The following is a 27,561-nucleotide window of genomic DNA, read 5'->3' on the forward strand; positions in this document are numbered from 1 at the left end:
GCGCGCTCCAACTTGGCTGGCCGGGAAGCACCCGCCGCTCGCCCCGCCCCGGAGAGAGCGAAACTCGGGGCGGGGGCTGGAGGGGGCGGGCCGAGGCGACTTCCCGGAGCGGCGGAACCGCTGAGGTCACCCACGCCACCCCTTCCCTGTCCGCCCCGCCCGGCCGGGCCCCGCGCGCCGCCATCTGGGGCGCTGGGGTGGGAGGGGACGCGGGGCGCGGCGCGGGGGGGCGGGAGGGGGCTCTCTCGCGATACTTGCCGTCTCGTCCTCAGGGTACCCCCCCCCCCCCGCATGGGGTCCCAACTGCGCCCGTCTGTTAAGGGACCCCTTCCGAGGACCGGCTCCTCTCCCGGCCAGCGCTGAAGCAAATCACCCGAAGGCACAGACGGGACACGGCCTCCTGCCACCTCGCGGGGCGCCTGCCCTGGGATGGAGCAGGGAGGAGTGGGGGGTCGTAAATATGGAAAAGCTGACACCCCCTTTTCGTTGAAAGCCTCGTTTTGAATTCAGGTTAATTTAGCTGGGACCCTCTTCCAAACAGCCGGGTTCTCGACCTTGGAGTCTTGAACAGAGAACTCTCATCTTGTCAGCCCACCCACCAAAGCGTCTGCTGGGAGCCAGGCGCTGAGTGGTGTACTGGGAAAGCATTGGGGGCTGGGCACGTCCCAGAAGAAGTGATGGGGGTGAGGGAACCATCGCGGTGATGGAGACAGAGGAATGTGCACCCCGACCCCAGAGCCAGCGGGAAAGCGTTCAGGGAGAGGAGACGCCTTGGAGGGGCTGGGTTGGCGCCCCCCGGGGCTTGGCGATTCAGGCGCAAGGGCACCGTGAAGGTGTGAGGGGACACCCAGATCTGCTGCGTGAAGGAAAGAGCCCGAGAAAAATAGAAGTGACTTTGGAGAGGTTGGGGCCCCTGGGACGGGGTGTGCTGTTGGTGGGGGTCTTTTCCCAGCCACCCTGCGCAGAGCAGGACTGAGGCACTGCGGACCATTGCTCAGCTCTTCACAGCAATCCTGCTAGTCAGGTACTCTGATTATGACACCTGTTTAGGTGGAGGTTCGCTAAGGTGCCCAGGGCCACGCAGCAGGCAGTGAGTTGTTGAACCAGGATTCAGAGCTGGCAGTGTCCTCAATTCTCACCTGCACAGCCCAGCAGCCGGGGAGGAGTAGAAAGGGGGCCTTGACCAGAAGTGGGCGTGGTGTTGGGGGAGGGGCTGGATTACAAAGGCCGGGACCCCACTGGCCAGGTATGCCAGGGCAGAGGAAGCGGCAAGAGGTGTGGGGAGCCCTCCAGCCACGCTCCTGCAAGGCTGGGACCCCTGGGAGGAGGGGGTTCCCGGCTGTGAGGTGGGGTGGGAGCCCCCAGGGATCCTATTCAAACCCTGGTGGGCTGGGGGCCTGAGGCGTGGCCAGAGGCCCCAGGGCCCACCGCAGTTAGGACCAAAAGTCTGAGGGAAGGAAAGCCACGTTCTTATACTAAAATACTGTTTCTTGTCTACCTGAAATTCAAACTTGACCGGACAGCTTGCATTTTTATTTCCTAGGCTCGGCAGTCTCAGCTTGGAACCCTGGACTCACACTGCGCTCAGAGCCACAGAGACTGCCCTGGCTCCCACGGCCCAGGCGCTCTGGGGGTCCCTTCCTGAGGAGGGCCAACCTCCTCCCCCACACCCACGCCCCCCACCCCAGCGGGGGGAGCTGATTTCAAGTCAGCTCAGAGTGAACCTGGAGGGGACTGCCTCCTGGGGTCTTGCCTGCATCAGAGCCCTGCCCCTGCCCCCTCCCAGCCTTGGGCATGACCCTTAACCTCTTCAAACCTTAATATTCTCACCTGCAGAATGGGTAGATTAACTGCGGGGCCTGGCACACAGCAAGACTCCAGGCCCTTTCACGGCCAGTCCTCAGGTTCCACACTTTTCTCCCCGGAGAGCCCTTCCCGGCTCCTCCCCAGTCCTGTCTCTGCACCAGCATCACCCCCTGGGAGTGGTCCTTCCTGATCACCCCCGCTCAGGTCCCCCCAAACCCACAATCTCCTCTGTGGCCTTAGCCTTCTCCAGAGTGCTCCCCATGTCAATGTGACCTTGGCACCCCCCACTCCCCGCTGTATCCTTGCTGCTAAGAAGTTGGCGTGGCACAAAGTGCGGGTGCCGTTGTGTCTCTTGAGTGAAAGCGGGGCAGAGGCATCTGTGCGGGATGTCCACGGGTGCTGCCAACCTAATCCCGGCTGCTCCGTCGTGCCCACCTCCCCAGCCAGGCGAGGAGTGAGGCCCTGGGGCGGGCAGGGTGTCCTGGCCTGCCCTGCTTGGCTGGTGGGACAGAGGGCTCCTTGGGGCCCTGACAGAGGTTGTGGGGCATGGACAGGGATCGCAGCAGCAGCAGCAGGGGACGCTGCCAGCAAGAAGCTGGGGTTGTGCTGGGTAGGGATGGCTAAAGGAGGAGAAACCTCACTGGGAGGAGGGGATGGGGGAGAGAGGCCCCTGCCTTTTTCTGGTCGGAGGGTCTTAAGTCTTCCTGGAGTTAAGTCTTCCTTAAGGCCCAGGAGGGGCCGTCCCAGGCAGCCCCGAGATGGCACTCGGCAGCGAGCAGCCCCCGGCTCCCAGATCCCCTCTTTGGCCTGGTACGGTCTCGGGTACCAGGATGACAGGAGGCTGTCGCAGTGGTGCGGGCACAGCTTCCCTGAACGCAGCCAGCCAGGCGGCCATCTGGCCCGGGAGCTGCCTGGAGGCCCCGCCCTGCAGCTGCTGCTGAGACTAGGCAGCCCGGGGCTCCGGCCCCTGAGTCCTGCCCGATGGCCGGCAGCTGCGGAAGGTGACAGGGCCGGAGGACCCTGTGCTCTAGGAGGGGGCAGGTGGCCTTCCTCCCCAGGGGCCGGTGCAGCAGTTTTTGTTGCAAACATCTGTCTAAGGGGCTCCTCCGCGGCCTGAGCCTCAGCCAGGGTGGCCGGTGGGTCTGGGTCCTCTCCTTGACATTCTGTCTGGGGGGCAGGCAGGAGGTGTTCTAGAGAGGGACTCTGCTTTACCTCCGGAGGCCAGAGGAGGGCGCTGGCCCTGCCCAAAGAGATGCCCCAGCCACAGGGCAGGTTCATGTAGGCGCTGCACGGAATGGGGTGTGGGGCTCACCGCAGGTCACGGGCCCTTGGTGGGCGCACCAGGCAGGGAGGCCTCCTGGAGATGGGCCAGCGGTGAGGAAGCCTGGAGGTTTTGCACCACCATGATGACACCTCCGGCCAAGATGCTGTCTTCAAATGGCCAGCAGGCCCGAGGACAGCCTGGGGAGTCGCCACGTTATCCACGAGAGGGCGCCCTCCCGGGGCCCCCAGTGGCCCTCGAGGCCACCGGGCCTCCTCTGCCTTCTCCTCAGCGTTGCCAGCGCAGGATGGGTGGTGGGTGCGGAAACCCCTCCTGGGAGAACGGTGGGTGGGTGGGATGGCCCCAGAAGGGGGTGAGCGACGGCCAGGTGCCCCAGCAGCACGCGCCAGTCGGGCCTCTCCTCTGGCCCCTGGAGGCGGGGCCTGGGGGTGCACATTCAGAGCCCACGCAGCTGGCTGGGGTGGGAGGGCGGGGTGCCAAGGGGAGAGGCCCAGAACTGGGTGTCCTCCCCCGGAGGAGCGAGTGTCCCCCCGAGCAGGGGAGGCAGTCCTTCCCTCAGGAGCGGCCTTCTCTCGGTCAGCCCCAAGAGGAAGGGACGGCGGAGCCCCAGTGCCGGCTGCGGACGCTGTTCTGGGTGCTCAGCTGCTCCTACCTCTGACCCAGATGAAGTGTCTATACCCCCCAGGCTGAACTCTGACCCTGGACGAGGAACAAAAATGTCCTCCTCCCCCCAAATACATACCAACCCCAGAAAGGTAGCCCACAAGTCTTCCTTTTACAAAAGGCTTACCATCAACTTGGAGGCCTCAGGGTTGGGGGGAGGGGCAGCTGTTGGAGAAACTTGCGATCAACAGGGCCCAGGGAGGGGTCAGGGTGGGGAGTTGTCTGCAGTGTCCTGCTGGCCCCTTAGCTGTCCCCCAGTGGACCGTGAGTGCCTGGGGCCCAACCAGACATCAGGGAGGATCCTGGGCTGCCTCAGCCGTGACCGCTCTTCTCTGGAGTCTGCCCCCTCCAGCAGCCCGTCTGGGTGTCTGTGCCCGACTCGGGGCGGCCACTCCAGCCAGGGGTGCTGGATGAAGCGGTGCCAGTTGGACGCCCCTCCACTGGCCCCTGTGGCCCTCTTCTCCCTCTGTCACCACATGAAGTCCCCGTCCACTTTCGTAGCTGCCAGGTGTCAGTATTTTCCTTTCGGGGAAGGCGAGCTCCTGGCAGACCCCAACCAGGGAGCAGGCCTCGCACTGCCGGTCACTCCAGGGCGAGACCCACAGTAGGCCTTCGGCACACAGACAGATGACCGATCGCCCACCTTCCAGCCAGCCCCCTGCACGACCCCCAGGGGACCTGCACTAGTTAGGGTCCTTGGATTGGGTCTTTTAGGACCATCCCGGCCCCTGCAGCCCTCAGCCCCCGAGCTTCAACTACCCACTTGGGGCCCATTCTAAAAGGCACACTAACCTACACCCCAACCCCACCCCCGCCCGACGGAGGCAGAAGCCCAGGATTCGTCCCAGACCGGCCCTTTTAACAGAGTCGGGGCAGTACTGGGCCGAGAAGTGCGGGCTCACCGGACAAACTGGGAAACCAAGGCCAGAGAGGACGTGGCCTGGGGACAGGCCCCGCGGAGGAGCGCAGCGGTCCCCGTCCCCGAGGGCCGCCCGCTGCGCGCTCCCGCTCCCGGCGCCGCGCCCTCGCTCGGCCCACGGTGGGGCCGCCCCGAGCGGCGGAGGCGGATGTGGGCGGGCGGCCGGGCGGGGCGGGCGCGGGGCGGGGAGAGGGCGGGCCGGCGGGACCGAGCGCGGCGGGCGGGCGGCCGGCCCAGCGCAGCAGCGCAGCCAGCGCAGCCCGGAGGAGCCAGCCGGCGGCCGCGCACGAGCTCCGGGTCCGGCGGCGCGCGAGGCCCGCCCGAGCAGCGCCCGCCGCGGCCTCCAGCCCGGCCCCGGCCGGCCGGCCCGCGGGGATGCGGAGCGGCGGGCGCCGGAGGCCGCGGCCCGGCTAGGCCCGCGCTCGCGCCGGACGCGGCGCCCGGTGAGTCCCCGCCCGCCCGCCGCCCGCCGCCGGGGCCCGGATTTCCTCCCTGCGGCCCGACCGCTTTGTTCGCGGCCGCCGGGGCCGGGGCCAGGGCCGCGCGCGGCTGGAATGGAGGAGCGGGAGCAGGAAGTGGCCGAGCGCGGCCTGGGCGGGGAGGGCGCGGGCCGCGCCGGCGCTGGGGGTGCGTGCCTCCGGCCCCGGCCTCCCGCATGACCTTGGGGAAGCGGCTCCGCCGGGCGAGGCCCGGGCCGGAGCGGAGGGGTGCGGTCGCGCGCGGGGGGCCGGGGCACCGTTGCGGCCGGGAGCTGCCCGGGCGCCCGGCCAGGGGGGCCCCGGCGCACAGTAGGTGCTCAGGGGGCCGAGGAAAAGGCTCGCCCCGGCCCTTGTTGAAGTTTGTGGGTGGGCCCTTGGAAGGGACCTCATTTTCCCATAGACAAAAAGTTGTCCATGGTGGCTGGATGCCCAGGCCCTCCCACAAAGGACTGCAGCCCTCCTGGGCCCTGAGACTTGTTCCTGAGCTGGGTGGGTTCTGGAGGTGCTGCCCACCCAACCCAGAGGCCCGGGGCAGCTGATGAACTTGGTGGGTGGGATTGGTTCCCGAGTATTGTCGCGGTGGACAGAGTTGGGGCCCTGGGCCTGTGCTCTGTGGCCAGAGGGCCCCCGACATTCACTCCTGGCCCTCTCCCACCTTGCTCAGGCCACCCCTAACTGCTGTGAGCTCTGGTCCAGCTGAAGGGTGGGGTACACTTGTGGGGCTTGGTTCCCTGCCCCCCAGCTGAGCATCCGGTTCATAAACCAGTGTTCTGGACGCAGGGGGAGGGGGCCCTTCAGAGCACAAATTATTATTATTTTTTTAAGGTTGTGACTTAATAATAGCAGTAATTCACCTTTGTGGTGAAGTCACTCACAGGACAGAAGCGGCGGGAAGCAGAGGTCCCATCCGTGCCGCCCACCCTGTGCCCAGAGCAGCCCAGGCCTTGGCTCGGTGTGTGTGTTTCTGTGCACATGCACACCACCCTGTGTATGTGCAGATATATTTTTACACACGGGGCCGTCGGCAGCTGTCTGACTCTGTCAGCACCCGGCCCTGCTCAGGCCCTGGTGGGGGTAGGGGCACATCCAGAGGTCTTTGAGTCCAGCCCTCTGCCTCCAGGCCACGCCTACTCAAGCGTCACCAGAGCCCCCTGTGCCTGCCAGGTGGGGCTCAGAGCCCTGTCCTTGGTGGTACCTCTTCCAGTCTTACTTGCCATCCCTGCCTGTGGGCTTGCTGAGTGTGTTGGGCAAGGAGCGTCTTCCCTGTCCCAGACACAAGGCAGTGAGTGGGTCTTCCTGTCCTTCCAAATTTAGCCCAAGACAGTCAGTGCACAGCGGCCTTCTCTTGGTGCTTAGCCCATGCCTCAGGAGGCCAGTAAAGGGGGCTGCGGGAGAGTGTCTAGGTGGCTGTAGGAAGACCCATGTTGGAGGTACTCAGGGCCTCTGCCCGGCCTGGGTGTCCCCGAGAGGAGTCTTTCCTGGCCTGCCCTCATGAGTGCCCAACTGGAAGGGTAGCAGAGGACTGCTCATGGGGAGAGTGCTCTTTCCCAGGATGCTCGGAACCGGTGATGTGAGAACGGGGTTTTGAGGGATGCCTAGGAGTTCATCCAGCAGGGGAGCAATGGGGTGGGCCACAAAGGATCAATGGCCAAAGTGTCTGCTCAAGAGAAGGCTGCTGGTGGGCCTCCAAAGGGCGGGTGCCAGTGCCTCTGAGTTTGCACAGTCCTCCCCATTTGTTGCCTCCTGGAAGCTGTAATTACGGGTCTGTAACCACCCTGGACTGGGTACTCCTTACAGACGGGACTCGTCGGAACCTCTCTTTGTCCCCAGTGCCCAGCGCTGAGCCTGGCAAAACCAGAGATGCCCGGCACATATTGGCCGAATGAATGAACCAGATTCAGACCGGCGGGGGCGCTGTGGTTTAGGAGGGGTTCGGCGTTTCTGTGGGATGGGTGTGTGTAGGGGGTTTTCATGTCACCCTGGAGGGCTCTGGGCTCTTCTTTGTACCAATTACCTGCACTCCTGCCCCTGCCTTCTTGAGACGTCACGCTTGAATTTCTCTCCTTTCCCAGTCTGGGGCAGGGAAGAGGAGCTCTGGACTCTGCCTGGGAACCCCAGCCTCTGGGCAGGAACACCATGGACAGGGAGAACTGGGCACCCTCACCAGGGGATTGGGGAGGCTGAGTGGTGTGGGCTGAAGCAGTCAGAGGGGCTGCCTGGAAGAGGTGGCCTCCGCTGGGCCGGCAGGTTAGGGAGGCTGGGATATACCAGGAGGGCCTTTTGGGGACAGGAGTGATTTGTACAAAGGTCAGGGGAGGTGGGAATGGGTTGGTAAGGGGGGCAGTGAGCTCTGAGGGCTTGGGGTTCCAGGAGGGGTGGTGGCAGGGGCTTGAAGCCCAGGGGGAGGGGAGGCCTGGGCCCAGGGAGCAGTGTGAGTGACTTTGTATCAGGTGCCGTGGCGGGAAGGCAGAGCGGGGGCCAGCGGGGGCTCTGGATGCTAAGCGGGCACAGGTCGTGTGGGAAGGCACACCCAGGCTGAGTCCCCAGGCGCTACGGGCCTCCTGGGCTCACCTCGAGGTCCGAGGAGTGTCCCCAAGCGCAACACAGCCTCACACTTCCCTCTTCTTCTTCCAGAGGCTGTTGACAGCCCGCTGGGCTCTGGGAGGACCCTGCTAGAGGCGTGTGAGCGAGGTCTGGGCCACGCAGGCCTGCGGGAGCCCCGGCACCATGAACGACGTGGCCATCGTGAAGGAAGGCTGGCTGCACAAACGAGGTCAGTGCCCGCGGGGCCGGCCGGGGGTGAGGGTCCCAAGTGGGCCTGCGGCTCCTCAGTGGCTGGGGGCGGCCTGGGCCGTGGCTGCCGGGCGAGCGAGGCCTCCCTGGGCTCCTGGACCCTCCTGGACCGGCCCGGGTGCGCTTTGGGGCCCAGTGTCCCCACGGCCGGGAGGGCATGGCCTCGTGGGACCTCCCGGGCGGGGACGTGTGCCCTGGGCCGGCGTGCAGCCCGTGAGTGGCTGCCTGGCTGGGGCCGTGGGCGGGAAGAGCCACCCGCTTTCCTGGAAGGCAGTGAGGACGCTGGGGCCGGTCCAAGGCCTGGCGCATTAGTGGCCCGGGGCGCTGCCCGAGGGCTCCTGAGGGCAGGGCAGGGCTGCTTGGCCTGGCTGTAGGCGGGAGGGGGCTCCGTGCCACCCAGTGGCCCAGCTCGGGGCGGGTTTACGCTGGAGCTGCTGAGCCAGCTGGCCTGGAGCCCCCTCAGCCTCCCCTGTGCTCACTCATATGGCCCTGTGCCCAGGGAGGGGCTCAGTGAGGAGCTGCTGGGACGGGAGCTTGGGCCTGGGCCCCTCACCTTCTGGCCCTGCCTGCCCCACGGCCCTCTGTTGCTTAGCGGCCGGTGGTTGGGGGCTGGACAGGCCTCCTGTCCAGGTGCCTGAGTAAGTCACTCCCTCCTGCTCCAGGGCGGGGATTGGCCAGTCACCACCTGCTCCCCCAACTTGCTCTTCCTCCAGACCTGTTCCCTCCCAAAGCTCTGGCGATCCCATGCTAGCTAGCCACTAGCCACGCCACTCTTCATGCACACCCTCTGGTGAGGGTGTCCCCGTCCCCACCTCGGGATCCCACGGGCTGTTGGGAGGGGGAGCCTCAGACATAGGTGGAGCACACAGGGAGGCACGGCAAAAGTGGGTGTCACGAGACTGGGTTTTGTGGGATGCATAGGCGCCTCCTGGCAGAGCAGGCTGGGAAGCTGCAGGAGCTGCGGTGGGCAGCACAGGAGGGGTGGAGCTGAGACCTCAAGGGGCTGCAGAGGGTGCGAAGCAGGGGATCAAGGATGTGGTCTGCTGTGTGTTTTTAGAGCTCACTTAGGCGGCTGCAGGGAGGACAGTGCACTGGGCCTCAAGACGGAGGTGAGGTGGCCGCAGGGGCCTGTGGTCCGTGGCGAGCCCCTCCAAGGTTTCCTGCACCCAGCGGCCTTCTGGATCCCCTCCCCCAATGTTTACCCCTTCCTGACCCCCAGGAGTACCACTTCTTGTGCCTGGAGCCTCCCACCCCTGCTCCCCATCGGGTCCTACTCTGTCTGCCTCACCTCAGCCCTCTTTGGTGGCAAGGATGCCCTCTCTGACCCTGGTCTCCGTCCTCCCCTGTGTGCCTGGTGGCAGCACAAGAGCACACGGGGACCGGTACCCCTTAATCCTTGGCTACTGTTAACTGACTGTTCGATTAAGGACTGACCTAGGAGATACCTAGGCCTCAGGGCTGCCAGGGCTCCTGTCCCAGTTACTGGGGCATCCACTGGCCAGCCAGGCTCGGGTGGGAGTGCCCCTCTCACGCTGGGTGACGTTTAGACTGCCGCCCTGGGTTGTGCGCCGGGGGCTCGGGGTGTCGGGCCCAGCGGGGCATCCAGGGAGCTGGGCTTTGACCTGACTCGGCTGCCCCATCCCTGTGTCCTTCTCCAAGGGCAAGTCTGTTGACTCCGTGGGCCTTGGTTTCCCTACGGGTGCAGTGGGTGTGGTGGTGGGCAAGGGCGTGGTGGGGTCTGCCCTGGGGCAGAGTGCAGCCAGACTTGGGCCGGGACAGAGGGCCCTACGTGCCCACGTGCCTCCACTCTTCTTTCTCCAGCCCACGTGCCAGCCCAGGCGGTGTGTGGGGCGGCGATGTGGCCCTGGCCCTCTTGTAGCCCGGGAGGGGCTGTGCCGTGTCCCACCTCCACTGCCTGCCCTCCGCTCCCCGTTCCCAGTGACCCCGTGGGAACCTCTGTGTGTTGCAGGCTCATTCCACTGCCCCCACTGCTGTCTCGTTCTCTCTGTCCTCTTGTCCGTCTTTTACGAATCTGTGCTTTCCCACAAACGTGGGCTCTTCCTGTGTGCTGGACTTTGGGGTGACTGGGTGAAAGGAACAGGGGTCATGTGGCCGAGGGGTGGGAAATGGGTGGGCTTGGGTTAGACGTTGGGGGATCGAGGAGGACCCCGATTTGGGGCTGGAGGTACGCAGCGGTGCCGTTTCCTGAGACTGGGGTGGGGGGGCTCGCGTACCCTTCCTGGGTGTGGATAGCGTCCTGGCCTTGGTCGTGGGCGGGCGGACGTGCAGGCCGAACCCCGCGTCACGGGCAGGAGGGTGGACGGTTTGAAGATGCTTCTGTGTGCGTGCTCCGCTCCCAGAACCCTCCCTCACCTGCAGCGTCACGCCCACCCCCGGCCCTGCCCCCCGCCTCTCAGGACTGGCTGGAAGAGGGAGCCAGGCCTCCTGTGGGGTGGCTCTGGGTAGAGCTGGGGGGTCCCTGGGCTGGGAGCGGGCGGAGGGCTCCTGCAGCAGTGGTGTGAGGTGCCACCGCCGCCCTGCCCCCTTCCCCCGCCGGGGGTCTGATCCCCAGGGGGGTTTGGGGAGCTCCGGCTGTCCTCCAGCTCCTCGCAGACCCGAGGCCCCCCACGCTGTTGCTTCTTGTTACGTAGGTTGGGGGGCTGTTGTGGGATGAGGGCCTGCCTTGCCCACCGTGCTGTGTCTGCCCTGCGTCCAGCCCAGGGCCTGCACGTGAGGGGCGAAGGAACCTTCGGGGCTGAGTGGGTGTTGAGAGCTGACCCAACGGCCCGTTGGCCAGGGTCGGGGCAGGACAGACCCCTGGCCCCCAGCTCCTTCTCCCGCCCCTCAGGGACATGGGCTCCCTCCCTCCCATCTCTGGGGAGGGCCCGGGGCTGCGGCCCTGGTGTCCTGATGCGTGTACTCTGGGCCAGAGCCGCCGAGGGGCAGAGGAGAGCCCGGGCTGGCGGCTGACGCCGCAGCTCGAGTCCCAGCGCTGTGCTGCCCTGCGGCACCCAGCAGGCCCTCTGGGCCTCGGTGTCCCCGGCTGTCCCCAGGAGAGAGGGGTCCAGCTGCCCAAGGCTCAGAAGGTGGTGAGGAGGGCTGAGCCGGGTGGGGCCGCAGGGACCGTGTGCAGATGTCCTGCGAGACGGGTGGACAGCCCGAGCTATGGGTGGGTGTCCCCAGAGGTGGGCAGCCTTCCTGATAAAGCGGGATGTTCTGAGTGACAGGCAGGCATCCCGAGTGACGGGCAGACCCCCCAGGCTGTGGGTGGACAGCCCGAGCGGTGGGCAGCTGCCGTGCAGCTCCAGCCGCTGGTGCTGGGGGCCGGTGGGCTCGGTGTGGCTCAGAAAGTCGCCTTTCCAAAGGTTTGGTCTATTATGTGCACTCTCCTGATGTCTGAAGGTTGACAGTTTAAAAACTGTGTCCTCCTTCAGGATACAGGTCTGGCTGGACTTGGCCTGCGGCCTCCAGTTTTGTCTTTAGGCTGTGTGCGGTGCGCGAGGCCACGGGCCTGAGTCCGTGCAGCTGCTCTGGGACGTGTCCCCAGGGCCCCGTCGTCCCTGCCCACTTGCCCTGGTGCCCGCCGGGCCGTGCACCACCTCGGCTGCAGCCCAGCCCCACGGAGAGCTGCCCCAGCAGAGCCCCACCTGCGGGTCCCACCCTTGGAGCCCGTGGAGGGCGCAGGGTCTGTGGGCGTCCTAGTCGTCTCCAGCCCATGGACGCGCCAGCTGGGCCACACGGGCTGGGAGAAGGGAGGACGGCAGCGAGAAGCTGTCCACGGGGTGAAGGAAGGGGCTGAGGGTCTGGGTGGGGGTGGGGCACCGGCCTCGGGGACCCCTGGGCTCACGTGGGCCAGCTGCTGGCCTGGCCAGGAGGGCCCGTTAGGGCAGCCACCACGCCGCAGCCCGGCAGGTGGGGGCTGAGGGGCGGGGTGCAGGAGAGCGGGCCTGTGGGCACGGGGTCCCCCGTCCAGGACCCTCCCTGGACGTGACCCCAAGCGAGGTCTGCCCGGTGCGCGCACACGTGGGAGGCTAGCGTCTGTGCGTCAGCTTAACTCCCCCCACCCCAGGAGCGGCGGGCCTGGTGGCGCCGTGTGTTCACGGGGCTCGGTGGGGCTGGTCCCTGGCACGTCTCAGGCCTGGCTGCCCCCGCCCCCCCCCCGCAGCCCATTTCTGGCCCAGACCCTCCCCCGGTTCCAGGCCCTTACCATCCTGCTGTGTGGGTCCCAGGCATCCTGGTGGGGGGCGGGCTTCCGGACTGCGGTGGCTCCTCCCCCCTACCCTCCCTTGGTCCTGGCCAGGTCCTGCTTCTGGCTGCGGCCCTGGGCTTCACCTGCCCCCCAGGTGGCTCTAAGCTGCTGACACAGACTCCCCCCATCCCCAGTCCTGGGCTTCCCATGGGGCGGGGCCGTGGAGGGGGCGCGGCTCTGCTGAGCCGACAGCAGGGGCCAAGGCCTGCAGGGGCCTGTTGAACCCACTTCTGAGCACACCTGCCTGGGGGCCCGTCGTTGGGAATCATCTGTGTGCACGGCCCCGGGCCACTCTGCCGGGCAAGGGGCTCACGGGACCGTCAGGGGAGGCAGGCTGCTCCCTTCGCCCGGTGCCCCAGGCTGGAGGTTGGAGCTGTCCTGGGCCCTCCTCCCCCTGCACCTCAGCGTCCCTGGCTCAGGCGAGGGATGCCCAGGTCCCCTCCATGTCTCGCTGCAGCGGCCGTGGCTTTGGTCCAGGGGGTCCCCTTGGTCCACTGAGGCAGGTGCGTGCAGGCGGCCGGCCCAAGGGTGGGGGCAGGTGCGGGGGCCTCTGCTCCGTAGGACGGTGCCTGGGAGGGGGGCACGTTCCTGGAGGGGTGCCCCTGAGCCCGCGGGCGGTGGCACGAGGCTGAGGCCGAGGCCTGCCGGCCTGTGTGGGACCAAGTTTCCTGTTTTGTGAGCCGGTTGAGTTTTCCCTTCAAAACAAACAACGAAAGAGGAAGCTCGGGCGTCCTTGCGCTGGGGGATGAGGGGTCACCGCTGCCCCGGGCCTGAGGGGCCCTGAGCGGGCCGTGTTCCTGTCTGCTTCCTGGTCCTGTGGTGGCGAGGAGGGGGCCTCTACCGGCCGCCCAGCCGCCCCAGGGAGCTGAGTGTGCGCCCTGTGCGTGGAGGGGAGGGGGCCCTGGGTCCGGGCCCTGCCCACTGCCAGCCCTCAGGAGGGGCCTGGGCCGGGTCGCGTCAGGCCAGTTCCTAGAAGTGCCCTGGGAGGGTGGGGGCGGGGGCGCCGGCGCGGCTGGCATCCCCTCTGCCCGGGCGCACCCGGCCAGGCTCGCTGCCAGCGCCCTCCCCGCGGGCCCTCCCGTAACTGGAGCCGGCGGCCGCCTGCCGCCTCTGCACCCGTAGCGGTGGGTGCCCCGGGCCCCCGCCCACTCACCCCCACGGGTAGGCCCCCAGCCCGGCCCCGACCTGGCCCCCAGCAGCTTGGCAGAGGGCTTCGTGCGCTCCCCCGGCCACGCCCACCCGGCCACGCCCCTGCTGCCTTTCTTCCTGCGTCACGCGGGGCTCCTTAACCGTCCGAAATAACGCTCGTGTTTCAGGAATGTTGGCATTGATGGGGGGTTGTTTGGTGCCTCTTCTGCCACCCCTGGGGGCCTTGGGGTGCGGTCCCCCTGGGCACTTGGTTTGGGCGCACAGATCCCAGAGCAGGCCCAGGACCACAGACCCCCGGCCCCCAGCCTCCTCCCGGCTGGTTTCGCCGGCCCAGAGGCCTCAGCCGGCTGTTCCTGGCAGGGGTGGGGGCCCCATGCTGGCGCTCCACCCCGGGCTGGGGGGCGGGGTATGCTGTGAGCTGGAGTTTGGGGGCTGTGATGAGCTCGATCGGGGCTGGGGCCAGGGTTGGTGTGGCCGGGAGCATGAGGTGACAGGGCTGGCAGCTGGGAGGATGCAGCCTGCCACCATGTCCCCATGTCCCCACCACGTCCCTAGCCAGGTCTTGCTGTCCTCACGGCTGTCGCACCACGACGTGGCTCCCAGTTAGGGAATAAGTAAATAAGAGCTGGGCGGCTGGGAGGTGGAAGGCCCTTTCTCTGGAGGGTCCCCCCGACCTGTCCCTCATTCCCTTGCCCCCTCCCCTGTGTAGGTGGTGCTTTTTCCTGGGGGAGGTGGAGTTGGTGCTTGGAGCCCCTCGTGCCCCGGAGAGGGCCCTGGCTCACGGAGGCTGGGGGTCACTTAGACGCCAGGGTCTTGCTCTGCCTCTTCTGAGGGTCTGCAGGGAGGGGGGTCTGGGCAGGGCCGGTGCCCACGGGGCTCTCCTTTCCTGCAGCTGTGTCTGCAGGGAGGGCTCTGCTGCCACCCCACCTGCTCTCCCGGGAGCCCGTGCTGCCCGTCTGTTCACTCTCACCACCCCCCTCTCCTCCTTGCCTCTGCCTTGCCCGGGGAGCCCCGACACCTCCCTTGGTTTCATTGGGTTTATCCTGGGCTCTCAGCACAGGAGTGAGAGGCATGTCCCTAGGGAAACATTCTGGAAACCTAGAACTTAAGTGCCGTGTGGCTTTGGGCAGACGCTGCCTGAGGGCCTGGGCCAGGACCGGTGGTGGCCAGAGTCCCCTCTGCCAGGGCCTGTGACCCAAGGGGCCAGCAGATGGGGGGAAGCTGGTGGACTGACAGGCCTGGGGGCTGCCTGCCCTGCCTCCCAGGCCCACCCGGCCTGGAAAGTGTAGGCCTCAGGTGCCCCTGCAGGCAGAGGTATGGCTGTGGCTGCCCTGAGCCCTGGACCCAGCCCAGCTCTTTCCACGCAGCCCCCCTGAACCCTGCAGTGGTGAGGCCAGGTCACATCAGGCAGAGAGTGCGGGGGAGGCTGGGGTCGGGGTGGCCCCTTTTTCTGGCCTGTGCAGCAGGTGATGTGTGGTGCCCGAGGAGGAGGGTTTCCGAGGACAGCCAGGAGGGTGGGACGTCCAGGCCCAGGTGACATGCGGGCAGCTGCAGCGAGAGGGGCTGTTGGTCGTCGCTGGTGAGAGGCCTGAAAGCTGGCGCCGTCCTGGGGCAGCAGGAAGGGGCGGGGAGACCCCAGAGCTGTCTGCTGCACCGTGACGGTGGGGGGCGGGGCACAGCGCTGCTCCCTGACTGCATCCCTCCCTCCCACCCCGCCTCCCCACGTTCCTCTTGAGTCTGTGTGCCTTGGGCTGAGGCCTTGGGCCCCTGCCTGCCCGATGGCAGAACCAATGACCTGCGAAGAGTTCTCGGTTTGTGTCGAGGAGTGAGCCCCGCCTGGGCAGCCGGACCTGGGACTCTGGCCACCATCTGCCTTTCCGTGACCTTGAGAGCCCTCTCCCTTGGGCCTCGTTTTCCCCCGGGAGTGACTGGTCATAATGATCCCACCTTCTCGGCTTGCCAGGCAGCTTGGGGGCGGCCCAGCTGGGCTCGGGGGGCTGTGCCGGGGGAACCCCCGTCCTCCACCTGTCCCCCCGCTGCTGGGCCGGGAGTGGCCACCTCTCCTCTCCTTTGTCCACACTGGCCGTTCGTGCCCCCGTGAGGACCCCGAGAGAGCTGCCCTGGGAAAGCGTCCCCAGGAGCAGGCGGCGTGGCTCACCCGCCCGGCCTGGGCTCCGCCTGAGTGGGGCGTGCCCCCTCCCTGGCACCGGTTCTCAGGCTTTCGCTGACTGTCCGTGGTCTGGTGTCCTGCCGGTGGGACGGGGGCACAGGGACGTGGGGACATGCGATGAGCCAGGCCCGCGCCCGCCCCGCGGCGCCGGGGAGGGGGGTGATGGCGTGCGGCAGCTGTCCATGAGCGACGGATGTGGCGGTGGCGGGGGACCGCGTGGTGGCCGCCGTCAGCTGGCACCCGCTCCCCCGGCCTGCTGGGGCTCCCTTCGCTGTGGAGAAACAGCTCAGCGCCGCCTGCCACCGCTGCGGCAAAGCGTGTATCCAGCAGTTTCCCCGGGAGCTGGGGACTCAGACCGTCCATGGAGCTCAGGGTGTGGCAGCCGGCGGCCTGCGCTGGGGGCTTAGAGGGGCTGAGGTGCCAGGCAGGGGAGGACTCGCGGGTGGCAGGCCTGGGGTGCGGGGAGCCTGCGCGCTGCGCCCCTGGGGCCCCCAGCGGCTCGGGTCCTGGCCTCCGCGTCTCCTGCCGGGGGTGCCCTGACCCACAGCGCGGCCTGGGACCCGGGCTGGGAGGTGTAGAGGCGCAGGCTGTCAGCCGGCACCCTTCCTGTCCCTGATCCTGGCTGTGTGGCCCCGTCAGGGTGACTTGGGCTGTGGGAGGCACGTGATGCTGGCGAGGAATCCCCCTTCCTTGAGGGTCCTGCAGCCCCTTCCTGGGGATGAGCTGGGATGGTGGAAGGGCCCTCCCGGTGGACGACACACGGGGACGCTGAGGGGGCCGGGGCTGGGGGCTGGGAGTCCCAGGGGGGCAGGAGGAGGAGGGAAGCCCTGCCCTGGGCACAGGAGCCCGGCTGACCTGGGCACCCCCCAACGCCCACCCCACCCAGGGCAGTTGCCTCCTCATCTGGAGCCTGGGAGGCAGGTGGCCAGGCCTGGGCATTCGGGGTTCAGGGGGCGTGAGTCCCCTTCGCTGGTGGCCGGGTGGGGCGCCAGTGTCTGGGAGGGGTGGGTGTGGTGCTGTAGGGCCCCTCCCCTGCCCTGGCCCAGGGCTGGGCTTCTGAAAGAGCCCCCCACCTCGGGGGGGGGGGCTGAGGATGGACCCTCCAGGTGGGGGTGGGCACCAGACCACGCGTGCCTCCAAGTGCCCACCCCCAGCTCCGGTCTCCCGACCGGGGTGCTGTCCTGCCCTGCGCGGAGGGGAGCTGGGCCAGCTGTGACGTGGGGCTCCAGGGCCCCGGTCTGAAGCATTCGCTCAGGTGGGATGGGGTGGGTGGGAGTCCTGGGCTTGGGCGGGAATGGCAGGGACGAGGGGACCCGACCTGGGCCCAGGTCCAGGCCAGTCCCTGCTGACCCCTGGTGTGGCCGCTGCTGGGAGGCCACCCGGTGGTGGGCGGTCATCTGGCCCCAGAGACCAGGGCCCCCCCCCACCCGCCAGTTTACGGCGCGGCATCTGAAGAGCAGACTTGGGCCTTCTCGCCTGTTCCCAGCAGGAGCCGTTTGTGTCTGTGCTGCCTCATCCCCCTCGCTGGCCCACAGGTGTTACAGCCGAGAGGACAGAGCACAGCCGTGGCCAGGCACAGGGCGGCCACCTCCTCCCCTCGCCCCTCCTGTGTCCCCCCCGTCCCTGGACCGGCCACCCACCGGCGTCCTGTCCGCACTGAACTCGTTCAGATGCAGGCCACGGCCCAGGTTGCGGCTGGCGGTCACTTGGGGGCCTGGCTGGATGTCTGCAGGCGGGAGTGCCCCAGAGGCTGAAGAAAGGGGTCTGTGGGTCTCAGCGCCGTGGCCCTGGCCGCCCCGGCCTCCCCCGCCCGTCCCCCCGCCCGTTCCCCCCGCCCCCGCCGCGGTCCTGGTTTCTCCTCCGGGGGTCCCGTTCCCCCCGCCCCCGCCGCGGTCCTGGCTTCTCCTCCGGGGGTCCGGATGCTGGCTGCTGAGGGCCAGGGCCTGAGTGGGGCTGCCTCCCCGCCTGTCGCTTCCACCCGTGTGTTGCCCAGCTCCCGTCACCTGGCCCCCCTTCAGCGCCCTGGGTGGGCTTGTGGGGTGAAAGCTGGAGGGCGGGTGCAGGGTCACGTGGCTGGGGGCGGGTCCCCCTCCCAGGGCCTCAGCCACAGTGGGGTCCGAGGCCCAGGCCGGGGCGTGCGGGTCCTGCCGAGCGCGGACGCCTCTGTGGGCACACACGCGCCGACTGCCCGCGTGGGGTGCGGCGCTGGGGGGCCGCCATGCTGGGCACGGTGGGGGCCGCCAGCAGTTGGTGATCAAGATGGATTCTCGGGGCTGCACGGATGAGGCACTCATCACTCTCCCCGCGCACTTAGCGTCCCGGGGAGCGGCAGCTGGCGGGATGGGAGGCACTCCATCAGGGGCCGACAGCTCCAGACGAGCGCAGGCGGGTGGGAGTGAGCAGCGGGCGCCCGGGATGGAGCGGGGTGGGCCGCCTTCAGCCCCCGGAACCAGCTCTGCTCCACCCTGCGCCGGGCGGGGAGGCTGGCTGGGACCAGTGGCCAGGGGGCGGTCCCCGGGCCCGGGACGGGAGGCAGCATTCAAGGGTGGCCTCACCACCTTCCCAGCCCACGTCCCCAGGGGTCTGGGGGGCTCAGACCTGGGTGGAGACGCCGCTAAATGCTGTCGGGGTGAAGGCAGGTTACCGGCCGACGCCTGGGTCCTCCCTGGCCCAGTGGTGTCTGGCCCGGTGGGGACCCCTGCCTGGGCTCCCTGGGGAAGGAAGGGAGTGGCTGGAGGCCCCGACTGCCCAGCAGCCCCCAGAGGCCCTGGGTTGTGCAGGGTGGGAGCTGGGCGGTGAGGCGGGGGGAGGGGCAGAGCGGACCGAGGCGCGGGGCGCTGGGCCTTTGCTCGCCCTCCAGGTGGCTGCGTGCGGGGCTCAGCTCGTAGGGAAGTCCGGCCCCCTCCCCTCCTGCTGCCCGGTGGCCCTCTGCTGAAGCGGGCGCCTAATCAGTAAGTTCCTCGGCGGTGTTCAAACTCCTGGCTCGGCAAAATGTAAATGAGGCGTTTTTTCCGGGTGTCAATATGAAAAATGGCACTGCCGGCGCGTCGCAGAGGACATCTGCTCTGCTTCCTGAGCGCGAGCGCCTGCTCACGGCTGACGCTGCAGAGCTTCGGGGAGAGCGTTCCTGGGCACCTGGGTGACCCGTGGGTGGGTGCGGGGGCCCAGGACGGCAGGTCCCAGCCCGAGGACCACACAGCCGCCTCTGGGTCTGGCTTCACAACAGCGCTCAGGGCCCCTGGACAGCAAGTGTTGTCACGCGGGCAGAGGGGGCTCTGTCCCGAGTGCCCATCCTGGGGACGTGCTGCAGGTGGGCTCGTGTCTGCCAGGCAAGCCCCCGTGATCGCACTCTGAGTGTGATGCTGGCCCCTCACTGCTGGATGCTAGCTAGGCTCCATCCTCTTGGCGGGGGCCAGTTGCGGTGGGCAGCCCAGTCGCCACGGTCATCACAGTAGCTGCCGCGTCCACCCCCTGGCGGCACCCAGGGTGGGTGGGGAGGCCTTTTGGCCCTGAAGCCCCTGGCGGGTGGCTGTAGCTGGTCCCCGCGCTCTGGTTGGAGACCGGCTGGTTTGGCACCACCTCCTCCAGGAAGGCCCTCTGGATCGAGCCGGCCTCCTGTCAGTCGTACCGCTTCCCCCAGGCCCAGGTGCCGGCCTGGCCCCCTTTCAATCACAGGTTCAGGGTTCGCACTTGGTCAGAGGCGGTGCTTTCATACAGTGAAACCCGTCTTCCCACCCACCCTCTGCCTGCCCCAGGGGAATCGGGGTCAGTGCCCGGAGTTGGGGCATCCTGGGCGCATCTGTCCCGGCACAACCAGCTGTGACTTACCCCGGGGAGCGGGCTGTGTAGGGGGAGCGTGGTCCGGCGGCTGCAGCCCCTCAGTGCTGCCCGCCCGCCTGTCCTCAGGTGAGTACATCAAGACCTGGCGGCCCCGGTACTTCCTCCTGAAGAACGACGGCACCTTCATCGGCTACAAGGAGCGGCCGCAGGACGTGGAGCAGCGCGAGTCGCCCCTGAACAACTTCTCCGTGGCGCGTAAGTGTGCCGGCGGCCGCCCTGGGTCGGGATGAGGGCGCTGGGCCGGTGGGCGGGGTGGAGAGAGCCCTCTGGGCCCAGCGGCCCCACGTGGGGTCCCCCCGGCCGCTGTGTCTGGGGCCAGCAGCCCTCCGGGGACCAGGCTGGGCCTGAGGCCCTGTGTCACCTCAGGGACCGCTCAGTGGTCGGCTCCGGCTGCCAGGGATCTCCGAGCCGAGCCCAACGCTGTTCCGGGTGGACTTCTGGAGACCGGAGGGCCTGGCCTGGGGCAGCTGGCCGACCTGGGCCTCCTCCAGTGGGGCCAGGCGAGCCCACCAAGGCCTCTTTCCCCAAAGCCCCCGGCAGAGGCAGGAAGAGGGGGTGGGGGTGGGGGGCAGCCAGCTTCCCGGGGCCTCCGTCGCCCCAGCACGAGTGCCCACCACAGGTTTTCAGAGACCCCAGTCCACTGTGGCAGTGCGTTTGTTCCCACCCTCAGCTGGGGTGCCAGGTGGGTGGGTGCAGCACTGCTGGCCTGGGGCGTCTCAGGACGCTGAACAAACTTGCACGTTTTCTAAACCAAGTGCTACTGTGGGCTCGTTACGTACCTGCAGGGGGACGGCAGGTGTGACCCTACCCATGGTGGGGGGCACCCAGGCATGGGGACGGGTGGGTGGGTGGGATGCTGGGCCGGGCGGGCCTTCCGGCCTGGTCCCTGTTCCCGGTGCTCTGCCCGGGCTGGCCCGGGACACGGGCCTGATGGGTGAGTTAGTGATGGGCTTGTCGACCAGCACACCCCGGGGTCCGCCTGGGCTGCTGTCTGGGGTGCAGAGCACAGTCCTGGCTCCACCCCAGGCTCCTTCATTCAACCCCCACCCTCCGGCTGGCTCTGCCCTCCCTGCCACGTGCCTGGGAGCTCGGGGTCCTCTGGGTGCACGCACACCCCCTGCCGCCAGACCGCAGGTTCTGGTCCAGGGTCTCAGGAGGGGGCATAGCACAGGGGGCCCGTCCTCGGCTGACGGGGAAGGATTCCCAGCCTCCGCGCCTGCAGATATTCTGAGATGGGGGCCGTCCTGCCCACCCCCTGGTGTGCCTGGCCCCGTGCTGCAGGGCTTCTAGTGGGAGGAGCAGAGGCCCTGCGCCACAAGGGAGGCTCCCTTGGGGGTGCTTTAGCAGGGCCTGGTTCCTGTGAGCCCTGAACCCCCTCCCGGGCTCCTCAAGTCTCAGCAAAGCAGCAGGTAGAACGGGGGCCTGGGGGTGAGGGGAGGCCAAGGAGGCAGACCCCCGTCCCCGCAGCCTTGTGGCCGCGTGGGAGCCTCACTGCAGTGTGTCTGGCTCCCCGCAGGGCCTCCTGGGTCAGCCTGGGGGCTTCCGGGCTTGGGAAGGATCCTCGGCCAGAGGGATGCTACCTTGCTGGGGGGGCTGAGGCCCCTCGGGAGTGTTCCCCAGGCTGAATGCAGGGGAGCACGGGGGGGGGCTCTCAGGAGGCGCATGGGAGGTGGGCACCGCCCAGAGGGGCTTCCTGAGCAGTGGGTGGGACTGGGGCCCTGACCCGGGCATTAGGCCAGCAGGGGCTTCAGGCGCAGGAGCAGAGGCGTGCGGGAGTGGGGAGCGGCTCTGCGGGGGCCTCTGTGCCAGGGGCTCTTCCTTGGGGATGGGTTCCAGGGTGGAGAGATGAGAAGTCAGGCCCTGGGTGGGTGTCAGGCGCCTGAGCCCTGGGGGCTCCTGGTGGTCTCCGATGGGCTGAGCGAGTGGGAGGGGGCATATGGGGACCCAGAAGGCTGGCCGCACAGGTTTTCCTCTCTCCCTGCCCCGTGTAGACACAGGCCTCCCTCCGCGTAAGGCTGGGCCCCAGCCCCCTCCTGGCCCCGCGGCCTGGCAGACCATTCCTCGCTCCCTTGCGCTTGGCTGAGCCCGGCCGGGGCCCCTCGCGGTTGCCAGGGCCTAGATGCTGGAATGTCGGAGACCCCTGCGCTGGCCCCGCGGCCCCTCCCGCCTCATACAGGCTGGGCTGGAATCCAGCCCCTCTCCGGGCCTGGGGCACCTCCACGGTTCCTCGGCTGCAGGTGTGCGTGTTCCAGGTGTGCATGTGCCTGTTTTCACTCCCGTGTGCACCTGGGGGCATGGGCAGCAGTGTGGGGAGGGTGCAGCCCAAGTGGCCTCGGGGGTGGACAGGCAGCTTCTCCGGAGGGTGAGTCACTATCCCCCTCTGTTCTGGGACTGGCCCTGCGCCGAGAGGGGGCAGGCAGAGCGCTGGTCATCGTGAGGCTGGGAAAGTGGTGGGATGGTTCTGCTCGGGGAGGGCGAGCTGCCCTCCCAAACCCCTCACCCTCCGGCTGGTTGAAGGCCGTGTCCTGGCTGGCAGGGGGGCTTGGAGACCCAAGGAAGGACCACGGAGGGTTGACCGGCCCCCAGACACCCCCTGAGGGGCGCCGCTGAGCTCTCTGAGCAGGGTCCCAGCTGGAGTGGGGGTCCTGGCCCCCTTTTACAGGGCTGGGCTGTGGCGGGTGGGCCGGGGCTCAGTGCAGACAGATGCTCGCCTGCCCCCAGAATGCCAGCTGATGAAGACGGAGCGGCCGCGGCCCAACACCTTCATCATCCGCTGTCTGCAGTGGACCACGGTCATCGAGCGCACGTTCCACGTAGAGACCCCCGAGGAGCGGTACGCGCTGGAGACGAGTCCTGGTGCCCCAAGCCCAGGGGCCTCGGAGGGGGAGGCCCCAGGCCTGGGCGGGGCTGGGGCCTCAGCCGACTGACTGCCCTGCAGGGAGGAGTGGACAACCGCCATCCAGACGGTGGCCGACGGGCTCAAGAGGCAGGAGGAGGAGATGATGGACTTCCGGTCGGGCTCGCCTGGCGAGAACTCAGGGGCCGAGGAGATGGAGGTGGCGCTGGCCAAGCCCAAGCACCGCGTGGTGAGGCCCGGCCCTGCCCTTGGGGCCCTGCCCCGCCCAGCTCCTTGCACAGGAGTGAGGGAGGGACGCCAGGTTCGGGAAGGCCCGGGTGCCGTTGCTCCCACCGTCCCCCCGAACCCCAGGGCTCCAAGTCGGGGCGCACAACCCCGTGATCTCCCACGAGCCCTGGACCCCTCGGGCCCCACCTGTGCTCGGCCCCGAGGCTGGCCGCGGTGGCCCCGGCCTCTGGCACCCCTCACCACTGTTGGGCCTCCAGCACTCACCATGCTGCCCCCTGACCCTGGTGCCTGCCCGCTACCCTCAGACCATGAATGAGTTTGAGTACCTGAAGCTGCTGGGCAAAGGCACCTTCGGGAAGGTGATCCTGGTGAAGGAGAAGGCCACGGGCCGCTACTATGCCATGAAGATCCTGAAGAAGGAGGTCATTGTGGCCAAGGTAGGGGCCAGGGCCGGGGCTGGGGGCCGGGACTGGGGGCCGGGGCCGGCGCCGGGCCAGGCGGGGCGGGCGGCTCAGTGGGCTCTGTTTTCCAGGACGAGGTGGCCCACACGCTCACGGAGAACCGCGTCCTCCAGAACTCCCGGCACCCCTTCCTGACGGTGAGTCCCCTCTGGACCCCGGGGGGACGGCTCGGGCACCAGGTGCTGGGGTCGCGCGGTCACTCGCACCAACCCCTCCTCCCCTGTGAATCTGGCGGGCTCAGGGCCCCGTGGACGGCGGGCGGGCCTCCAGGAGGGGCGGGTGGAGGTGCGTGGTGCGGGGTCGCTGGTGCACAGAGCGGGCAGGAGGCCTGGCCTGCCCTCTGGCCTGCTGAGACCCTGGGGGGCCACGCCCCCCATGCCCACCCTTCTGCACGGTCTTGCACTGCTTCCCCTTTGAGGCTCCCTCCGGGAGGTCCCTGTCCCAGGGGAACCTGGGCCAGGAGGGGTGTATGGAAAACCCCTGGCCTTCTGAAGCAACAGGGAAGTGCCCGGAATTAGGCTGCCAGGCCCAGCCAGCTCCGCCCCCAGAAGGTCAGCAGTCAGGCGGACAGGGCTCAGGACTCAGGCCTTGGGCGACCCGGCGCCGGCCTCCGAGGTCTTGTGCCCGGGACCACTGTGGGCCTGTCCCCTCCGCTCAGCACAGGTGTCCTCGCTCCAGGGGACGGCCTGATCCGAAGCAGGGGCAGAGCAGTGGTCAGGCTTGCAGCGATGTTTTTCCTGAGACGTTTTCTTATGAGAAACATGACTTCAAGAGCAGACATCGTGTTTGCTCGTCCAGACGTTACTCGTCACCGTGGCTTTGCCTCGTCTGCTTCATTTTGCCCTTTTTCCCTCTGTCTGGCTGGAGGATTGTGAGGAAAAGGCCAGGCTCTGTCGTGCCCTCCACCCTCCAGTGGATCCCCGTACGGGACGCTAACATCGCGTTCCGCAGATTCCTTGGTCGGTGCGGCCGGCCTGGCCGTGCGGGAGCCCAGAGCCGGGGAGGATCTCCCGTCCGTGTTTCTGTGAGCAAGCGGTCATCAGCGGGCCTTTCTTTTAAAGCGAGGCCGCCTGTGGTTTGAGGTGTGAGGGCAGCAAGGCGGCCCTAAAGGGGCGCCGCCTCTCGGTCCCTGGACGTGCAGCCACTCGTCCTCGGGCGCGGCCGGTGGGGCAGCGGGGTATCCCCCGCCCTGAACAGGGCGAAGCTCCTGCCCAGCTTGAGGGCCGGGTTCCAGCTCTGCTTCCCTCACAGGCCCTGAAGTACTCCTTCCAGACTCACGACCGCCTGTGCTTCGTCATGGAGTACGCCAACGGAGGCGAGGTAGGGCCCGGTCCCGGGGCGGCCCTTTCTGAGCCTCGGGTGTCTGGGTGGCTGCCCTCCCCGCTCCCCGCCTGGTTAGGGTCTCCGCCCTGTGACCCTGGCCCAGGTCGCCGGCCCCGCTCAGGCTCCCCGTCCCGCAGCTCTTCTTCCACCTGTCCCGGGAGCGGGTGTTCCCCGAGGACCGGGCCCGGTTCTACGGCGCCGAGATCGTGTCTGCCCTGGACTACCTGCACTCGGAGAAGAACGTGGTGTACCGGGACCTCAAGGTGGGCGGGGCCGGGGATCTGGGGCGGGGCTGGGGGCGGGGTGTGGAGGCGGGCTGACCCGGAGGCCGCCTCCTGCAGCTGGAGAACCTCATGCTGGACAAGGACGGGCACATCAAGATCACGGACTTCGGGCTGTGCAAGGAGGGCATCAAGGATGGCGCCACCATGAAGACCTTCTGCGGGACGCCCGAGTACCTGGCCCCCGAGGTGCGCGTCTGCCGCGCCCCGAGTCCCCCCTCCCCCCTCCCGACCCCCGAGTCCCCGTGTCTCAGGTGCCCTCTGAGCCCGTGCCCTGCAACCCCAGGTGCTGGAGGACAACGACTACGGCCGGGCGGTGGACTGGTGGGGGCTGGGCGTGGTCATGTACGAGATGATGTGCGGCCGCCTGCCCTTCTACAACCAGGACCACGAGAAGCTTTTCGAGCTCATCCTCATGGAGGAGATCCGCTTCCCACGCACGCTCAGCCCTGAGGCCAAGTCCCTGCTCTCAGGGCTGCTCAAGAAGGACCCCAAGCAGCGGTGAGCCCTGCCCTGGGCTGTCCCCCGAAACCCCCAGGGAACGACCGTGCTGGCGGCCATGTGTGATGTCCTCGGCTTGGGCTGGCCCGGGCAGAGGGCCTGCTCACACCTGCTCGGGAAGAGCCGGCCCTGCCGGCAGCTCCTGCCCACCCAGCACGCTGCAGCTGCCCGGGCTGCTGCCTGGCGGCCGACCTCAGCCTGTGGGAGGAGGGGTCCGAACCTTGGGCCCCGCAGGTGGCGACCCCGTCACCGTGGCCTCCGTCTCCCCGCAGGCTCGGTGGGGGCTCCGAGGACGCCAAGGAGATCATGCAGCACCGCTTCTTCGCCAGCATCGTGTGGCAGGATGTGTATGAGAAGAAGGTGCGTGGGGCCTGTGTACACCCCTCCCCCCGCACACGCCCGCTCACACCCACCTGCTCACACACATACCTGCTTACACACCCCACAAGCACACGTGAGGAGGCCTCCGAGGAGCGAGGCAGCTGCTTCCTGCACGTGTGCCTCTGCACTTTGCCCTCGGAGGGACCTGGGAGCCCCAGGCCCTGGCCCGTGCTGGTGGGGTGGCCAGCAGGCTCAGGACGGTTGCCCCTAGGCTTGCTGGGTGCCTGTCTCCAAGCATGCTTCCACCCCGTTTCCAGCTCACCCCTCCCCTGCAGGCCACACATGGCCGGCTGGGCCTTTGTCCCTGTCAGACAGGGCTCTCCACCCTGCTCTGCTCCAGCCAGGGTCCTGCCGCCTCCTGGGCCTGCCCTCCAAGCGCTCTAGTCCCAGCCCCGACCCGAGAGACCCCCTGCTAGTTGCTGCTAGTTCCCAGGCAGCCCTGCACCTGGGCCCGGGGTCGGGGGAGTGGGGGTCCTTCCTCCCGCCAGCCTGTCCCTCTGCAGTTGCCCTTGCGTCCTGCGTTGTGGTGAGTCCTCTCTGTGGCCTGACGCTGCCGGGCCACTCTGCCATGCGGGGGCCGCGAGTGAGGCCGGTGGCCCCGCAGGTGGATCCCTGAAGGGCGAGGCCCCAGAGGGGACGTGGGCAGAGGAAGGCCTGGCCCCAGCCTTGGCTCCTGGGTGGGTCCTGAGTTGGGTCCAGGTCCAGGTGCGCCGGGCAGTACAGGGTGAGACCTGTAACGCAGCCCCCTTCCTGCAGCTCAGCCCACCCTTCAAGCCTCAGGTCACGTCCGAGACGGACACCAGGTATTTTGACGAAGAGTTCACAGCCCAGATTATCACCATCACGCCGCCCGACCGAGGTGAGGGGGCCTCCCTGCCGACGCCTTCCTCCTCTCCGGGCAACAGAACTCCGTGCTCAGCATTTTACTGGGAAGGCTCCCTCACGGGTGGCCGTCAGGGCGGGAGGGCCGCGGCCCCCGGCCCCGGGATCGTGGGATGGGGGCTCGCTGAGGCTGGACGCGGAGTCTGGGAGGCGAGCCCTGGGGCCGGCCGGCCTCACTTGCCCAGTGCCCGGAGCTGAACCGCTCCTCCCGCCCGCAGACGACAGCATGGAGGGCGTGGACAGCGAGCGGAGGCCTCACTTCCCCCAGTTCTCCTACTCGGCCAGCGGCACGGCCTGAGGGGCCAGCCGGCGTGCTTGGGACGCAGCCGTGGGCAGCCACGTGCTCCGGACGAGGGCTTGGAAGACTCGGGAGGAAGCCTCGCACGGATGATCTGTATTTAGTGTTTCTTATTTCCGGATGCGTTTGGGCGGAACCATTGCTGTCCTCCAACACGGATGGGAAGATGCCTCGTGCTGTGGGCAGGGCTGCCCGCCTTGGGGGCGGTGTCCTCTCGGCCAGCCAGGTCGGGAGGAAGACATCCTGCGGTTTTTCTTAATTTATTCATCCAGTTCTCCGCGGCGAAGGCCGCGGCCTTCGGAACAATTAGATTCACGTAGGAAAACGTTGAGGACTTCTGCAGCCAAGTGCAATCGGGCCTGGGTGGGCCCTGCCCGCGGCCCCTCCGTCCCTCTCGCCGGCTGTCCCTGGCTGCCCCTGCCTCGGCCCAGCCCGGCCCGGGGGCCCCAGAAGCCACCTTGCCGTGGTGCGCTGGCCTGGCCCCCTCTCGCTCTGGGTGGGGCACGCAGCAGCCCCAGCACTGAGGCTGGAGGAGGGTGGCCCCTGCAGTGGGGTTGGGCCGGGGTTCGCCGGCAAGATAGAAGAGCCAGGTGACATCTGTTGCCGAGTATTATGCTGTTCACGTGCATACTGGGGTTTCTAATCTCAGGAGAGGGCCCTCACTCCGCCCCCTTCCCCATTGGGACCGTGTCACCCGATGGCTTCCCCTGGTAGCACCTGTCCTTATAGAAGCTTCACTCTCCTGCTGTTGCCCTGCCCCACCTGACACCCTTCGGAGGGGCCGTCGCTGCGCCCTCCGTGTCTCCCGGCTGGACGCTGCGCTGCACCGTGGCGTTTTTTATACTCAACTTTAGTATTTTTACTATTAGGAGACTTTCCCTCCAAATTCTTCAATAAAAATTGCTTTTCAACTCTGTGGCTTGTTTTGCTGCGTGGCAGGTGAAGGAGCATGTGGCCGGTCCGCTTGAGGGGAGCGCCCTGTCCTTCGTGCCCAGAGGC

At 67.9% G+C, this 27,561-nt stretch overlaps 1 protein-coding gene across 3 annotated transcripts; it reads left to right on the forward strand.

Moving 5' to 3' along the window:
- Nucleotides 1-4,957: 4,957 nt before the first annotated feature.
- On the forward strand, nt 4,958-27,473 carry AKT1 (AKT serine/threonine kinase 1). Of its 3 annotated transcripts, none has more exons than XM_067713100.1 (14): nt 4,958-5,113; nt 7,784-7,922; nt 19,417-19,545; nt 22,072-22,183; nt 22,289-22,436; nt 22,741-22,872; nt 22,968-23,033; nt 24,148-24,216; nt 24,357-24,482; nt 24,561-24,689; nt 24,787-25,001; nt 25,274-25,361; nt 26,139-26,241; nt 26,483-27,473. In XM_067713100.1, the coding sequence occupies exons 2-14, from the start codon at nt 7,877-7,879 to the stop codon at nt 26,560-26,562; spliced, it is 1,443 nt and encodes a 480-aa protein (XP_067569201.1). In that variant the 5' UTR covers nt 4,958-5,113; nt 7,784-7,876; the 3' UTR covers nt 26,563-27,473. The 3 variants fall into 3 exon arrangements, with proteins under 3 accessions (XP_067569201.1, XP_067569312.1, XP_067569276.1); XM_067713211.1 differs by having other exon boundaries at nt 24,886-25,001; XM_067713175.1 differs by lacking the exons at nt 4,958-5,113; nt 7,784-7,922 and adding an exon at nt 21,342-21,602 and having other exon boundaries at nt 19,418-19,545.
- Nucleotides 27,474-27,561: the final 88 nt, after the last annotated feature.

This window comes from Pseudorca crassidens, chromosome 1 (assembly GCF_039906515.1).
Source record: "Pseudorca crassidens isolate mPseCra1 chromosome 1, mPseCra1.hap1, whole genome shotgun sequence".
NCBI lineage: Eukaryota > Metazoa > Chordata > Mammalia > Artiodactyla > Delphinidae > Pseudorca > Pseudorca crassidens.